This window comes from Taudactylus pleione, unplaced genomic scaffold (assembly GCF_031769625.1).
Source record: "Taudactylus pleione unplaced genomic scaffold, aTauple2 ptg001086l, whole genome shotgun sequence".
Classification (NCBI taxonomy): domain Eukaryota; kingdom Metazoa; phylum Chordata; class Amphibia; order Anura; family Myobatrachidae; genus Taudactylus; species Taudactylus pleione.
In genome coordinates this window covers 813,911-828,366 of record NW_028285487.1, presented here as the reverse complement: position 1 = coordinate 828,366, position 14,456 = coordinate 813,911, and the positions used below count along the sequence as shown (strand labels likewise).

At 38.4% G+C, this 14,456-nt stretch overlaps 1 protein-coding gene across 6 annotated transcripts in view; it reads right to left on the bottom strand.

Moving 5' to 3' along the window:
- The window catches only part of SON (SON DNA and RNA binding protein), a 109,823-nt gene that overhangs the window by 36,265 nt on the left and 59,102 nt on the right, over positions 1 to 14,456 (bottom strand). Inside the window, exon 7 of one of the 6 annotated variants that reach the window (XM_088461674.1) lies at positions 9,581 to 12,820. The exons of the other annotated variants lie outside the window; for them this stretch is intronic. Coding sequence (XP_088317800.1) covers positions 12,815 to 12,820 — 6 coding nt within the window. The 3' untranslated portion in view covers positions 9,581 to 12,814. Of the gene's footprint in view, positions 1 to 9,580; positions 12,821 to 14,456 lie in introns of those variants that run through there. 6 annotated transcript variants of the gene reach the window in all.

Genomic DNA, 14,456 nt, shown 5'->3' with positions numbered 1-14,456 from the left:
TGCTCCCAATATATCGGCCGTTCAATTGAACGGTCGATATATCGCCAAGTGTGTACCCAAAAAAGAAAAAACCCCAATAAGTTACCACACGCAGAGCGGTTGAGTCACGCCGGGGATCCCGCACCGTATTCACACTAGGTGGGACACATTTGTATCTGGTCCATTCTATAAAATGACAGCTAGTGTCAGATTGGAAGCTTTGGACAACAACTGCACTTTTGTAAACCAACTCTTTAGTACATCTACTCCTTAGACTACGAGCACATTAACAACTTCCACTCTGTTCTTTCAGCTGTACAGAGATGCGGAATCTCACATAGATGGTAAGGCAGGTGACAGAGCAAGGATCAATCCTCCAATTCCCGTCACCTGCTTCGCGGAGCTGACCATGTAAGTGGTGCTGAAGACTCTCTACATGCAGGATTCCCTCTCCCCTCCGTTCAGCTGTACAGGACTGAGGAGGAACAGAATTAACACTGATGTGTATGGAGGAATCTCTTCCCCGATTCCTTAGATGACACATCGAGAAAGACATCTGAGCATCAGCAATTTTGCAGTCAAGAACGTTCTTAAATCTGTAAGTGAAATCTCCCATAAACTCATTGTATACAGTACTAAGGCACAGCTTGACACCACCTTCATGCATACAATTGTCAGCCTTTTCCATGGCATCCATACAAACACAAAACAGGAAAAAAACATTTTATTATTATTGTGAAAACATGTTTATACACCATATACAAATCTAACATCGCAAAAGGACAGATTTCATTTAAATACTTGATTAAAGCATCTAAAAATAATGACAGCAATGAATCTTCAGGGATAGGAGTCGCCCAACTAAGCATAGATTTAAAAAAAAAAAAAAAAAAAAAAAAAAAAAAAAAATTTTATTTTATTTAAGCGATTTCAGATTTCTTGAGCTGTTTGATGGATAGCAATGCTCAAATGGAATGGGGGAGGAAAGCTCCACATGGCCACCCAGGGGCACAAGCCACAGGCCGATCCACTAGTAATGCATCAATTGTGCTATAGGCCACGGTCTTGCTCAAAGGTCATCTTCAGGTTTCAGTCTTCTTGCAGAGATCGAGGAGAATTCTGGACAGCTCCACATTCATTGCCCAAATCGCCTCATAACTCAATTCTGTCTCCACACTATTAGGCAGCTGGGATGGTGTCCTTTCTGTGACGTTCATCCATGTCCATGACATAAGGCCACAGCATGAAGAGAAATCTTCCCAATTCTCGAAGATCTTCTTCAATGGTGAAATACATGCAATATTTTATATATATATATTATATATATATATATATATCCAGAGTATTTGCCAATATAGGAGAAAACAGAGGGCACTCACCAAAGTAGTGACGCTTTTTTGGTTTAATCATAGAGAGACAATCCAAGCAGCATCATAGTATCCTCATCAACGTTTCAGTCCCGTGAGACCTTTGTCAACACTGCAGCATATTATGCATCATATAGCCAACAGCAGCATGCTTGTCACACACAGTTGAAACGTTGATGAGGATACTATGATGCTGCTTGGATTGTCTCTATATGATTAAATGAAAAAGCATCACTACTTTGGTGAGTTCCCTCTGTTTTTTCCTATATTGGCAAATACTCTGGATTTATAGAAGGACCGGTTTACTGGTTTGGGAGACTGCACCGCGCTGCTGGGACTCTATGATGTGAGTGCAGGAACATACATACATATACAGTCAGGTCCATAAATATTGGGACATTGACAGAATTTTCAGATTTTGGCCTCTATTCACCACCACAATGGTTTTGAAATGAAACAAACAAGATGTGCTTTAACTGCAGACTTTCAGATTTAATTTGAGGGTAATTACATTCAAATCGGGTGAACGGTGTAGGAATTACAACAGTTTCAATATGTGCCTCACACTTTTTAAGGGGCTAAAAGTAATGGGACTATCAACTCAAAAGCTATTTCATGGACAGGTGTGGGCTATTCCCTCGTTATTTCATTATCAGTTAAGCAGGTAAAAGGTCTGGAGTTGATTCTAGGTGTGACATTTGCAATCAGTTGCTGTCAACTCTCAATATGAGATCCAAAGAGCTGTCACTATCAGTGAAGCAAGCCATCATTAGGCTGAAAAATCAAAACAAACCCATCAGAGAGATAGCAAAAACATTAGGTGTGGCCAAATCAACTGTTTGGAACATTCTTAAAAAGAAAGAACGCACCGGAGAGCTCAGCAACACCAAAAGACCCGGAAGACCACGGAAAACAACTGTGGTGGATGACAAAAGAATTATTTCCCTGGTGAAGAAAAACCCCTTCACAACAGTTGGCCAAATCAAGAACACTCTCCAGGAGGTAGATGTATATGTGTCAAAGTCAACAATCAAGAGAAGACTTCACAAGAGTGAATATATAGAGGGTTCACCACAAGATGCAAACCATTGGTGAGCCACAAAAACAGGAAGACCAGATTAGAGTTTCCCAAACAACATCTAAAAAAGCTATTACAGTTCTGGAACAACATCCTATTGACAGATGAGACAAAGATCAACTTGTACCAGACTGATGGGAAGAGAAGAGAAGGAAAGGAACTGCTCATGATCCAAAACATACCACCTCATCAGTGAAGCATGGTGGTGGTGGTGTCATGGCGTGGGCATGTATGGCTGCCAATGGAACTGGTTCCCTTGTATTTATTGATGATGTGACTGCTGACAAAAGCAGCAGAATTAATTCTGAAGTGTTTCGCGCAATATCATTTGCTCATATTCAGTCAAATGCTTCAGAACTCATTGGACAGCGCTTCACAGTGCAGATGGACAATGACCCGAAACATACTGCAAAAGCAACCAAAGAGTTTTTTAAGGCTAAAAAGTGGAATGTTATGCAATGGCCAAGTCAATTCCCTGACCTGAATCCGATTGAGCATGCATTTCACTTGATGAAGACAAAACGGAAGGGAAAATGCCCCAAGAACAAGCAGGAACTGAAGACATTTGCAGTAGAGGCCTGGCAGAGGCATCACCAGGGATGAAACCCAGCGTCTGGTGATGTCTATGCGTTCCAGACTTCAGGCTGTAATTGCCTGCAAAGGATTTACAACAATGTATTAAAAAGTGAAAGTTAGATTTAGGATTGTTTAGTTTGTCCCATTACTTTTGGCCCCTTAAAAAGTGGGAGGCACATATAGAAACCGTTGTAATTATTACACCGTTTGTTTCATTTCAAAGACATTGTGGTGGTGAATAGAGGCCAAAATATGAAAATTCTGTCAATGTCCCAATATTTATGGACCTGACTGTAATATATATATATTAAAGCAAATTGGGCACTCACCGTTCAGTAGAAAAATGCTTTAATAGCTCAAATATCATACCAAAGACGACGTTTCGGTCCCAAAAGGACCTTTGTCAAGACAGTTCACTATCACACAGCTACCACCAGGCAGACCCATGGGTAGCTGTGTGATGGTGAACTGTCTTGACAAAGGTCCTTTTGGGACCGAAACGTCGGCTTTGGTATGATATTTATGAGCTATTAAAGCATTTATCTACTGAACGGTGAGTGCCCAATTTACTTTATTGGATTTTGGACTTTATTGTCTCTAATGGAGCACCCTGGACTTTACACTCTCTCAAGTGAATGCAGCTTATCTGGATTGTTATATATATATATATATATATATATACATATATATATACACACACATATACATACACATATATATATATCAGAGCAATAAGGCTGCGGCCCTCTTAGACTGGTTATCGAATAAATGTATTGAATGGTGTCACATAATCAATACTAATGTTTCGGTTCACACCTTGACAAAGGAGCTTAGTGCTCCAAAATGTTGGTATTGATTATGTGACAGCATTTATTCGATAACCAGTCTCAGAGTGCCGCAGCCTTATTGCTTTGCTTTAAATCCATTCGTCGCTGAGGGCACCGGAGCCAGCTGTCTTCTAAAGGAGGAGTGCCGCACCGCACCGCACACAACTTGTGTATGTAGTAAATAAAATAATTTAAAAAAATAAAAATAATAAAAAAAATATATATAATCAAAATATCAAACTCGGCACGCACTTTCCAAAAAATATATTTTTTATTGGATATATAAATATATATTTATAACAAATAAGTAAAGAAATATATATAATTTTTTTATTTAAGTGAGTGCAGAGTGTATATGATATATATATATATATATATATATATATATATATATATATACACATATAATAATTCTACTTGTGTCACTTAATTTAGGTTCACCCATTCCTTGACTTGTACTCTCAGAACAGTGTGTGTGGTATTTTTTTTTTTTAAAGTGGATTCGCAACCAGCGAGAACCAATAGGAACTCTGCAAAACAAAGTGCAATGTAAGATAATTACCTGGTACCAGACAATAATTAGCTGGTGTTTTCTTTTAATGCCAGTTGGCTAAATTTAAAATAATAACCTGTGTATATTTATTGAATGAAATCTATTCCTTGAAATAAGACAAGAAGTTAAGCTAATATGAAAGATATTTATGCAAAAAAAAAAAAAACACAAACAACTTAAGTCAACAAAAACACCCTTCTGAAAGGGTGTGTAGACTTTCTAAAGCAAAGCATGTTATTTTCTTTCAGTCATCTAGTGATGTGATAGTAGTGTAAAGTGATATTGAAGTGTTGCAACAGCCATTTTAATTGACTGATTTACAAGCAGGCCAGACTGCTCACCTTACATGGGCCAAGAGACTGGACGAGATCCAGTTGGACCAATGGGGCTGTTCGTGCCCGTCCAAAACAGGACTGCACACATAACAGACTATAAGTATCAACCACATTTACCAAGATGCCCAAATATGATCCAAACGAGTTTGATCAGATTAGTATCACAGTGCAATATCTAGGTTGTGTCTCCAGGATTAGATTTGGTGCAATAATCCACAATCTTTGGTCCTCTTTGAAAAGACTTCTAAAAGTGGTTCAACATGTGCTTAATGTACAAAAAAAAAAAAAAAAAAAAAGTGTATTTCGCAATTTAATTCCTACTCCATTTATTTTATAGAATAAATATATATATACTTTATTAATCTGTATTTATAACTGTCTGCTGTTCTGTGAAAGATGTAAATGCCCATGTTCTATCCTCCGCTATGTGAATTTCCTGAGCACCTCTTTGCGGTGCAAGGGAAAATGTGAGATGCAGATGGCGGCGTTCCTACCGTTTTTCCCGCACTTTGAGACCAACGTCACCAATTTAATTGCCCTGTAGGGCATAGGAATGTAATTAGTATGTTTAACAAATCAAGCATATAATAAATAAAGCCTATAAAAACTTTATTATAATGCATTTTAGATATGAAATATGCTGGTTCCCCGGAATACTGCGGCAATATGCGCCTTGCTTACCTTTGCACATTAAGTCCAATATCTTGTTATGAACAGCATTAGTTCCGCCCCTTCCCTGCTTCCCCTCACTCCCGATACGAACAGGGCTAAAGATAAACAGTCTGATCAGAATCCTCCAGTCTAGAACTCAAATTTTGGTGTTGCACACTAATGGAAAATACATTTGCACAGGCTACCCTAGCAGACATGCAGTATAAGCAAGTTATGACTGTCAGCTATAGCACTTGTTTGCACTAATTTATCATTGCAGAGGAGGACCTCATAAAATCGCTATAAATGGCAGGTAAGGGAGGTCATCTCATAGTCACTGGCCAACCATGAGATAAGCTGTATTGTGGTTCTCTGGGGTCAAGATTTAAATAATGCAGAGAGATAGGAGAATGCAAATTTAACCGAACCGGTAACTACCTGCAAACAGGGCTGTATATACCATATAGCCACGGAAGTCAAAAATTATCTCAGGTAGCTCTGTCTTTGGCGCACCACAGACAAAGTTTTGGGTTAGCTCAGCAAAAGCCAGTATTGTGCAAGATGAATTGTAATTAGCTAATTTAAGGTATATTCAATCACAATGCACAGAGCAGGGTCAAGGCTAAAGTCCTGCGTACAATGCAATCACCGTCATCTATGGACACTGATAAATAGATTGATCACTTGTGTATACAAATGCACAATTTGTAAAAAACAAAAACCATCATTACTAAGGCAAAAGAAATATTTAAATATGCCCCAAATTCAAGATTAAATTTTTTTTAGAAAAATTAAATAAAAATAAAACAGCATTGGATCTCTGTTTGCACCAATTATACTAGTAGCAAAGACAGCAAATGGAAGATTAACCTTTATATTCTCCAAGCGAGAGGCTGTATGTGGATAGACTAGTTACATGTGTGCACGCTACTCCAATGTGCTTACTCTTTTAGTAGCAAACAACAAAAGACAGAAAAATACTGAAATACTCAACAGAACATATTTTAAAACATGCAGAGAAGGTAAACTATATATAAATATATATGTAAAAAAAACGCTTACTTATCTTTATTTTAGGATTTTATTTGTTCCCCTCCTGCCCCAGAGTGACAGCGGCATTGGATCAGCACCATCCACCTGCATTACGGATCACACCTGGTCAGAACTTCTGAGCGCAACCGCGGCCTAAACTACACTAAGGAATCAAGCTCTGAAGTTATGACCTGATTGGAGGAAGAAAAATAAAATCCTGAAATAAAATAGAGCTTTGAAAATATATATATATTGAACAAAGGAACATATAATAGTGTGAAAATCAAATGATGCACTAAGAAGCACAATCACTTAAACTGAATACTGGAAATGCAATGCTTATTCAGTAAATCAATTTGTCTGACTGTTGTGTAATTAAATATACTTCCTGCGCACGCCCTGGACTGAATTACAGCTGTCCGTCCTGGACTAAATTACAGCTGCATAAAGCTGTAATTCACACAAGAGAAAAAATATTTTTACTCCAACTTCCATTCAGCAAAAGTACCATCAAAACCTCAATTTAAATACTTTGCTGATACTTCCTTAAAGCCCTACAGTTCCCCTAGCCAGCGCATCATCTTTTTTTTAGCGTGATGGGACAATGTTTGTGCCTCAATATTACTCAACGTAGTTACAATGTAGGTTGAGATGTATTAAACCTTTTAAAAGAAGCCAATTGGAGGTGTTGCTCATAGCAACTAGATTCTAGATATCATTTTATACTACATTCTATAAATAAATATAAACTTATTGGTTGTCATGGGCAACGTCTCCACTTGTCCTGTTTAGAGGGTTTGATAAAACTCTCCCATAGTGTTCAACTGGTCTCCGATATCTCCAACTGGGGAATAACAAACACTCATGTTGACAACTCGTCTGTGGTTATACGATAGATATGTAAGAGTCTCTTCTTCAATATCCTTGTTAACGTGAATATTTTCTCTATGTATCAAATGGAGTCTTCCTATTGATGTAAGTCTTCTATTGTGTAGTGATAATTCAGCTCAAAAAGAAAAAGAGGAAAAGCATATAGTGTAGTATGTTCTAAAAACCATACATTTTATTCATAATCATAAAACATGAAACGTTAGGGAATAATCCCAAAAATCCAACAAACATATGGACTTTCAAAATAAGTGCATATGAAATCCTCCTTAAGGAGTTGCGTGTACCCGTACCTTGGAAGCTCCAAATTGGGAGCAATGGTAAAAGCATATAACAGGGGAGCTCCGGATATCTCCACTTCGTCCTTCAGATGGAAATGAGGACGCCTGCAGTTACCATTGGTTCCTTTTTCCACCAGCTATCAGGGTAACTCTGGGTGTTGCTCTTTATGATGTGGACACAGTAGGAACCTCTAAATCACCTCCAACGCGTTTCAAATACAACAGGATTCTTCCTCAGGGCTGTGTGACACATAGCCCTGAGGAAGAATCCTGTTGGATTTGAAACACGTTGGCGGTGATTTAGAGGTTCCTACTGTGTCCACATCATAAAGAAGAACACCCAGAGTTACCCTGATAGCTGGTGGAAAAAGGAACCAATGGTAACTGCAGGCGTCCTCATTTCCATCTGAAGGACGAAGTGGAGATATCCGGAGCTCCCCTGTTATATGCTTTTACCATTGCTCCCAATTTGGAGCTTCCAAGGTACGGGTACACGCAACTCCTTAAGGAGTATTTCATATGCACTTATTTTGAAAGTCCATATGTTTGTTGGATTTTTGGGATTATTCCCTAACGTTTCATGTTTTATGATTATGAATAAAATGTATGGTTTTTAGAACATACTACACTATATGCTTTTTCTTTTTGAGCTGAATTATCACTACACAATAGAAGACTTACATCAATAAGAAGACTCCATTTGATACATAGAGACAATATTCACGTGAACAAGGAGACTCTTCCATGTTTGTGGGAAAAACATAGGACTCATTTATCCATATTAACACATTGTGAATTCTGAGCATCCACAGCGCCTGTATATGTTTTATTGTTTTATATATATATATATATATATTGTCTTTCTTACAGTAGGGGTACTGTTATATTAAACAGAATAGGCTGCAGGTGGAAAGGGCACCAACACTCTCCCAGCTTTTTAATACGATATGTAAACCTGCTGCTATCGAGTGTAAATGAATAACGGTACAATATGTCACTCTTTTCTAGTGTAAAATAAATGACATTTTTACAATAATGTCCCTATTCCAGAGCACATTTTTCAGGCTTTTGTAGTTGAGAAAGAGCGCTGATGGTGTTTGAAGTATCACTAAAACTCAAAAGGGGAATGTTCAGGAATAAAGCATTAAGTATTGACCTGACTTTCCATTCCAACGGTGTTAAACAGTAAAATGACTAAAAGTATTACCTCCCCAACTCCAGTGCAGAGAGCCGAAGCCACTTCCCACATCTTAAAAGGATCTGATGAAGGTCAAAAAAAGAACGTGAGGCTGCAGTCTGTTGAGCTGCTCTAACATCAATGGCCCCGCCCCTTTGTATGACTCCACCAATCCACATGCTGTATTTGTGCAGATATGCATGTCACTATCTGCCTCTGCAGTTAGAGAAGCATCTAATTATTAACATTGCAAACTGCTGCACAGGGGCGAGAGAATGATAGATTTGTTTAGTATGAACATGCCAATTTACTTTAGATATATCACCGAGCAGTTATTTGCTCTTGAAGACAGATGGTCCAGAGAATTTAAGATATGAAGAGTTAGAGGAAAGTTGATAGAAGAAGGACAAGAAGAGGGAAAACATGGAGGTTAAGACATGGAGACGTGTGAATAAGTCCTGTCAACTATTACCCTCTAATGTCGTTCCTAAGTATAGGTTTAAAGCAAATGCTAAGATTAAAGCTATGCCTGACTAGTGAGTTCTGCCTGTGATTAGCCACATATGACCACACCACGTGGGATAGACTACGCGTTTCGCATGGCATGCAGCATCTATCCCTGTATCTGTCGGAAAACAGTCACCCGGGAGCGATGTTCCCACAGGGTCCAGTTATTCCATCTACGTTGACAAGTCATGTGATCAGCCACAGGTCAAAAATCATTAGCATAGGCCTAAGATCCATCACGTCCCCTTTAATCGGAAACAAATCTAAAAAGTGTGTGCATGATACCGGCATACATTCATCAGTAATGAGAAAAGAGAGGACATCAACCAAATGTTTGGACCATCTCTTTATTCATATTCAAAATTACACTTCCAGGAAAAATGAAACATTTACAAGAACTTGTTATTTGGTATCTGACATGAATCAGAAATTAATTCTCAGAAAAAGTCCTCATGATGGAATATACTGATGTCGGCTTAGGTTGACTTTCTCTCCAATATAAATTGCACATTGAAGGACTGTTCTTAATTCTGGTGAGTAGGAAAGTGGTGCTATAGGATACAGCCAACCCGATGACTGATTACATTTCCCAAATTGCAGAGAAAAATGTAAGCTAGAAGCCGATTGGTTTCTACAGGCTACAGAACATATCCCTGTGCATCTGTTTTTATAAACAACCCCCACTGTGTCCTGCCTATACCAAGAATAGCTGTTGACAGAAATATATATATTTCTTTTTGTTGGTGCTCAAAAGTCCCATACAAAGCATTTAGTTCAATTAAGATTAATAATCAACAGCTATAATGGTGACAGACCCGTGGGATGTGGAGAAACGTGATGTCTTATCAAATAGTTATTAGTTATTTAAAACAACTCGATGACATTAACACCCGATAACTCAAGTCAACATAAGCGGATGTATCCATTACATGAGTAACATCTCCCCAACATAACAGACAAAGTGGATGGACTGAAAATAGGGTGCATATAGCCACACAAAACCTGTCATAGCAATTAGTGCTTTTAAAAGGTTGTATGCAGACAGAAACGACAAAATTTAGGGTGATATTCACACAGTTCTTCACAAACAAACAAAAAGAAAAAAATAATATATCATACCCCAGTAAAAATAAAACAATTTTTTTATGTTTAAAATAAAAAGCACACTAATAATCAGCCCATTATTCAACTATTTTCATACATTTTAAACATAACAATATGTATGTACAGCTGTATCTGACTTCATATTAAGTCAATTTACAATAGAAACATATGTACAAGCAGCGTTGGCTGCTCATCTACCAGAAGTGTCCATAATGAAAGGCACTGCTTACTCTGGCAGTTAATGGATACCCAGAAATCTTGTTGTGAAATTGCCTTGAGTACGGCTTTTGCGTTCTCGGTTTATTAGAAACGTCACCTGCCATTTACAAACGGTAGAGAAATCGTGTACTTCATCATCTTCGATCATTTGTACTTAACGCAAAAAGCCACCACAAATCTAGCTATGAGAGTTTCTTGAAAACAGAACAAAGTTAATTATAGCACACACAGGTGCATTAGTACATCAATGAAGCAACTGGACAGGCCACAAAAGGATCAACATCGTTTAAGAGATTTGCTGAGAGCGTGTAATCCAAAAACAGTGCAGCCTTGAAAACCACTATGAAAAGTGTTCTGGTGTCTGCGGACTCTCATTACGGGTTAGAAAGTGCCATTTCAGAAATGTACTCAAATGTTGCTGAATTTTTACATTCATGAAGCATTGTCTCGAACAATAAGACTGTCCATGTAACGGTGAGCACATCTTTACATTAAAGTGTCCTACTGCTGGTGTGATAATGACACTCAGACTTAGTCTAATAGCAATGGGGGGGGGGGCTTTTTAAACTTAATGAAAAATTAAACTGGGATTGACACGGCCTCGACTAGTTGTCGGGCAGCATAATTGTGGAGGACTAGAGGGGTCTACTGTGTGTCCGCTATAGTTCAGGGTGTAAATGTAGCTTCAAATATTTTAAGTGCAAAATAATTAAGCATAATCCATTCTCCTTTGGGTGGCAGCAGGGCTAACAGTGAGTTCTTACTTGAACCAGGTTCTTCAGTTTTCTTTTGGTGCATTAAGGAAACTTTCTCTTGACCACAAAATGTGAATCACTGGTTTGAAAATGGTTTTCTTAACTTGTCCCATAAAGATCAATGAAAAGGGACCCAAAAAACTGAGCGAAAGAAAAGTACAGAGCGTTGTTCCACTTCAGTGTCTATTAACAGTGTAAGTGATCACTGTACCCTTTCCAAAATGCAGATGGAATAAGGGTACTTCAAGTTCTCCATTCGTAGAACTTTCTTCATATATTGGAAGGAACTAACACAGAATAATACAAAGTTCTCCCTGCTTAACCGCCCATGTTTGAGACATCTTCACTTTCTAAATCAACTTGAATGGTTCATTCGGGACATTTGAGCCTTCGGGAAAATTTGACATCACTATTAAGTCTTTTTTTTTGTTGTTTTTTTTTTTAATTTTATTTAGAAACATTCTATACCGACATTCATCACAAAAATAATCTGTTACCCAATCTGTAACATCACATGACCAGTAGGCAATTTCCCTATCTTTTTAAAGTGTAGGTCCGCATATGCATGACCACATAATTCACGCCGATCTAACGCCCTGCCCCAAAAAAAAACACTCCAGCTGCATGCGATCAGTAGGCAAATAGCTTGACAGCCTTGCCAAGAGTAGGAGCAACATATATTGTAGCTTAAACACTGCTATGTACTTATAAACCATATGCTCAATAGTGTCTATAAGAACTAAGCTACTCTCCCCGCCTCTTCTAATTATAAGAGTAGACAGACAGGGCTTTATGCAGAAATATGCGGAGTATCAGATTAAACCAAGCAGTCAGTGATGAACAATGAAAACGGTCTGAAAAAGCACTTTTGTGTTGAAAGTGAAGATCCATGCAAAAAAGGAGGGACTTAAATCAAATCATTACATAAAGTACAGGAAAGAACCCAGATAATCTTTCATACGGGTATTATATACTGACGACCGGTATTTGTGAACAAGCATTGTGAAATTGCAGTAGCCAAAACAGGTCAAGCGGCAACTTTATTCAAATTTAAAAAGAAAAAGAAAAAAAAAGTTTCAATTATTATACTTCCACTTAGTGATAAACTGGTTACTGACTTTGTTTGTGGATGTTCGATACCATTACAGGGTTATGTGGAGAGATGCTGAGTGAGCTCACAACTTTGCACAGAAAAGAAAGAAAAAAAAAATATATATATATATATATGTCTATACGTCCATTGATTTGATGAACTGTACACTGTTTCTGCCCATCTGGGAGCTGGACGTCTCTGCGTTTTCCTGTAGTTGCTAGGAATCAGTCCTTAGGGCTCTTTAATGACCAGTTTGCAACCAATCAGAACTCAGGATCTGGAAGCATTAGGTCCATATGAGGCCATTAAAGAAGGGAGGGGTCTCAGCCCATCAGTACGTTGGTTTGGCAACAGGTATCTAAGTGTGGTTAATCCACCTTCCTCAAACAATTCTAGAACTGTAAAACAAGAAAACGCCACATTGCAAGATGTATTTATAAAATGTATGAATGACACACATCTAGAAACAGAAAACACTTGGGTATGATCTATACATAAACAAGGTAAAAGTTAGGCTGATTAAACGCATCATTTATACAACACCTGAAACGTAACAGTTGCACAAATCGGCTGCAGGAACAATCATTTGCACAGAGCGCCAGTATAAGTGAGTGGTCTTATTTCTATAACACAGTATAATTATATCGTCCACTGCAATAAACACATTTGCTCCATCATTCATCCGGTATATCATAATATGTCAAAGGAGAAATTATACTTTGAAGTGAAGATTATATACTATTTTATTTAGTCACATGTGGAGAAAATCTGACATTTCTATGCTTCATGAGTCATAATAAACCTGGTAACTTTCAGATACGTGAATATGTAGATAAAACCCATGCTTTTGTATCTAAATTTATACTGAAAAAGTCTTATTTTATATTGCTCTGAATATCTAACGCAACAGAGTTTTCTTATCGCCCTTAAGACACACACCTGAAAGATTGCACTGACAATCCAACAGTCTCTACGATTGTCTGAGAGATGAAAAGATCTTCATTACATCATCTTTGCAGCGTACACACTACGGAATTATCTGAAAGCCCTAAAGACGGCCAAAGATGACGTTATAGATAAACATCGGGCAGAACGGTCGGACCGATCAGGCACGCGCTACAAAATGTGCGCCAACATCGGCTCATTGCTTTGGATAAATTAAGAGTGCAGCAAACCAGATCAGGCCCGACTGGTTTTTATAAACGATAAAATCGGCACTAGGTGCTGTGTACACGCTGTGCGACAATCGGAATGACCAGCCGAAAATGGTCTGCTCGGTCCCGGACTTTTGCACAGTATCTGACTACCTTTACTGCTCTTCGCAGCCTTTTGTTCAGATCACTGCAAGTACTGAAAATAGAACTAGCTAAGAACGATTTTAGTGCAATAGATTGAAGACGTTCAATTTGCATTAACAAACGTCAACTTTGTGTTGTAAAGTAAAATGTATGAACACAGACAAGGCAGCGTCCCAAACCGAATCCACACAAATTCACAAACATTACTGAAACAACATTGCTTACCATCATTTTACCCAACACGTAAACCACACTAAGGGCGGTATTCAATTAGTTTTGCTTCCTCGAGAAAGTTTCGCCTGCCCGACTTTTCGCCTACATCGCGTGTTTTGGGCGCGGAAACTTATCCTGCGCGCCCCCGCTATTCGCCCTATTCAATTCCAAACCACCCCGAAAACGGCAAGCCGCGAAGTTGGAACAGGCAGAAAGTGCTGTCAGAAATGGGGAAATCAGCCTGAACCCCCCAAAAAGATGCACTAACATGGGGGGAATCAATGTAGATGTGCCCGAATAGCCCTAATAAAGCTGTTTGGAGCACCTAAGTTTCAATAGCTGATTATTAGCGTCTTTGCACAAGTGGTGAAGAATGGTATTAAACAGTATTTTTTGGTGAAAATTAGTCGTCCTGTCAAATTTGGGGTACCTGAAAATGGGTGCTAGCCTATTTTAATAAAAGTGAAATTCCTCAGTCATAAAAGCATCCGCAATCCCAAAAATACTTGGTGCCTTCTTAGAG